General features: G+C 63.4%; 2 protein-coding genes across 2 annotated transcripts in view; both read right to left on the reverse strand.

Moving 5' to 3' along the window:
* Positions 1-159, reverse strand: part of LOC108639214 (uncharacterized serine/threonine-protein kinase SBK3-like) — a gene marked incomplete at its 3' end in the record, with an annotated part of 4,106 nt that extends 3,947 nt beyond the window's left edge. The window contains exon 1 of the mRNA XM_029958871.1: positions 23-159. Coding sequence (XP_029814731.1) covers positions 23-159 — 137 coding nt within the window. The remainder of the gene's footprint in view (positions 1-22) is intronic.
* A 94-nt stretch (positions 160-253) lies between these two features.
* LOC108639215 (putative protein FAM47C) overlaps positions 254-2,312 on the reverse strand; it is a 6,747-nt gene continuing 4,688 nt past the window's right edge. Inside the window, exons 3-5 of the mRNA XM_029958872.1 lie at positions 1,884-2,084; positions 442-1,535; positions 254-408 (exon numbers count right to left, since the gene is read on the reverse strand). Coding sequence (XP_029814732.1) covers positions 331-408; positions 442-1,535; positions 1,884-2,084 — 1,373 coding nt within the window. The 3' untranslated portion in view covers positions 254-330. The remainder of the gene's footprint in view (positions 409-441; positions 1,536-1,883; positions 2,085-2,312) is intronic.

A 2,312-nucleotide genomic window follows, 5' to 3' on the forward strand; every position in this document is an offset into this window, starting at 1 on the left:
CTGGGCTGTACTGGGGCTGTACTGGGAGTCAGCTGGGCTGTACTGGGGTGATACTGGAGACATACTGGGACTCAGTGGGGCCATACTAGGGGCAGTTGGGTTGTACTGGGGGATACTGGGACTGTACTGGTCAGGTCCCATGACCCCTATGGAGCCCATGGCCACGCCCCCAACATGACCACGCCTCCTCAAGGCCCCACCCCCAAGGATGAGACACACTGGGGGGGGAGGGGCACCTTTATTGACAGGGGGACACAGGTAACACCCCTCCCCCCACCAGGTACCCACACATACCCCCTCACCTGGGGCACTGCCCCCCGAGGTGCCCCCTCACCTGCTCACCTGCAGGCACAGGTAGGCAGATGCCCCCCCCAGCACCTCCAAGGTTTCCAGGTGGGCACTGGGCACCTCCTCAGGGGGTTCCAGGTGGGCACTGGGCACCTCCAAAGTCTCCAGGTGGACATTTGTCACCTCCTCCGTGGGCTCCAGGTGGGCACTGGGCACCTCCATCACCTCCAGGTGGGCATTGGGCACCTCTGAGGTCTCCAGGTGGGCACTGGGCACCTCCAAGGTCTCCAGGTGGACATTTGTCACCTCCTCAGGGGGTTCCAGGTGGGCACTGGGCACCTCTGGTGTCTCCAGGTGCACAGAGGGCACCTCCAAAGTTTCCAGGTGGGCACTGGGCACCTCTGGTGTCTCCAGGTGGGCATTGGGCACTTCCTTGGGGGTCTCCAGGTGGCCATTGGGCATCTCTGATGTCTCCAGGTGAGCACTGGGCACCTCCAAGGTTTCCAGGTGGGCGTGGGGCACCTCCATCATCTCCAGGTGGGCACTGGGCACCTCCGTGCCGAGTTCCAGGGTCACAGGGGGCACCTCCAAAGTCTCCAGGTGGACACTGGGCACCTCTGAGGTCTCCAGGTGCACAGGGGGCACCTCCAAGGTTTCCAAGTGGGCACTGGGCACCTCCTCCATGGTCTCCAGATGGACATTGGTCACCTCAGGTGGTGGTGGCAGCACCTGGAGCTGGACATTGGTCACTTGGGAGGGCGGTGGCATCGCTTGGAGCTGGACTTTGGTCACCTCAGTGGCCTGGAGATGGACATTGGTCATCTCAGGTGGTGGTGGTAGCACCTGGAGCTGGACATTGGCCACCTCACCTGCTCGGAGCTGGACACAGGTGACACCTGAGGGTGGTGGCTGCGCCTGGAGCCGGACATTGGTCACCTCAGGGGGCGGTGGCAACACCTGGAGCTGGACATTGGCCACCTCACCTGCTTGGAGCTGGACACAGGTGACATCCAGGGGTGGTGGCAGCACCTGGAGCCGGACTTTGGTGACCTCAGGTGGAGGTGGCAGCACCTGGAGCTGCACTCTGGTGACACCTGAGGGTGGTGGCAGTGCTTGGAGCTGGACATTGGTCACCTCAGGTGGTGGTGGCAACACCTGGAGCTGGACTTTGGTCACCTCGGAGGGTGCTGGCAGCACCTGGAGCTGCAGCCCTGTGACACCTGTGACACCTGGCACCCCTGTCACACCTGGGATACCTGGCACCCCTGGCACCCCTGTCATACCTGTCACCCCTGTCACCTCGGTGGCCTGGAGCTGCACCCCTGTGACACCTGCAACACCTGTCACACCTGTGACACCAGTCACAGCTGTCACACTTCTCACCCCTGTGACACCCGTGACACCTGTCACACCTGTCACACCTGGGACGCCTAGGACACTTGTCACCCCTGCCCCCTCTGTCACACCTGTCACCTCCCTGCCCTGCACCTGGACGTTGGTGACCTCCGGCAACACCTGGAGCTGCACACCTGGCACACCTGTGACACCTGGCACCCCTGCCACACCTGTCACCTCAGTGGCCTGGAGCTGCACACCTGGCACCCCTGTCACACTTGTGACACCTGTTACCCTGGTCACACCTGCCACACCTGGAACAGCTGTCACCCCTGTCACACCTGTCCCCTCCCCCCCCTGCACCTGGATGTTGGTGACCTCCGGCAACACCTGGAGCTGCACACCCGGGACACCTGTGATCCCTGTGACACCTGTCACCTCGGTGGCCTGGAGCTGCACACCTGTAACACCTGTAACACCTGTCCCACCTGCCACACCTGTGACCCCTGCCACACCTGGAGCACCTGTGACCCCTGCCACACCTGTCACCTCGGTGGCCTGGAGGAGCTGCACACCTGCCATGCCTGCCCCACCCGTCACACCTGTGACCCCTGCCACACCTGTCGCCACCCCTGCCGCCTCAGCCACCTGTACCTGCACACCTGCAGGCCCCATCCCGCCCCTCAGCA

The sequence above is a fragment of the Manacus vitellinus genome, unplaced genomic scaffold, assembly GCF_001715985.3.
Source record: "Manacus vitellinus isolate BGI_N305 unplaced genomic scaffold, ASM171598v3 scaffold_177_pilon, whole genome shotgun sequence".
NCBI classification, from domain to species: domain Eukaryota; kingdom Metazoa; phylum Chordata; class Aves; order Passeriformes; family Pipridae; genus Manacus; species Manacus vitellinus.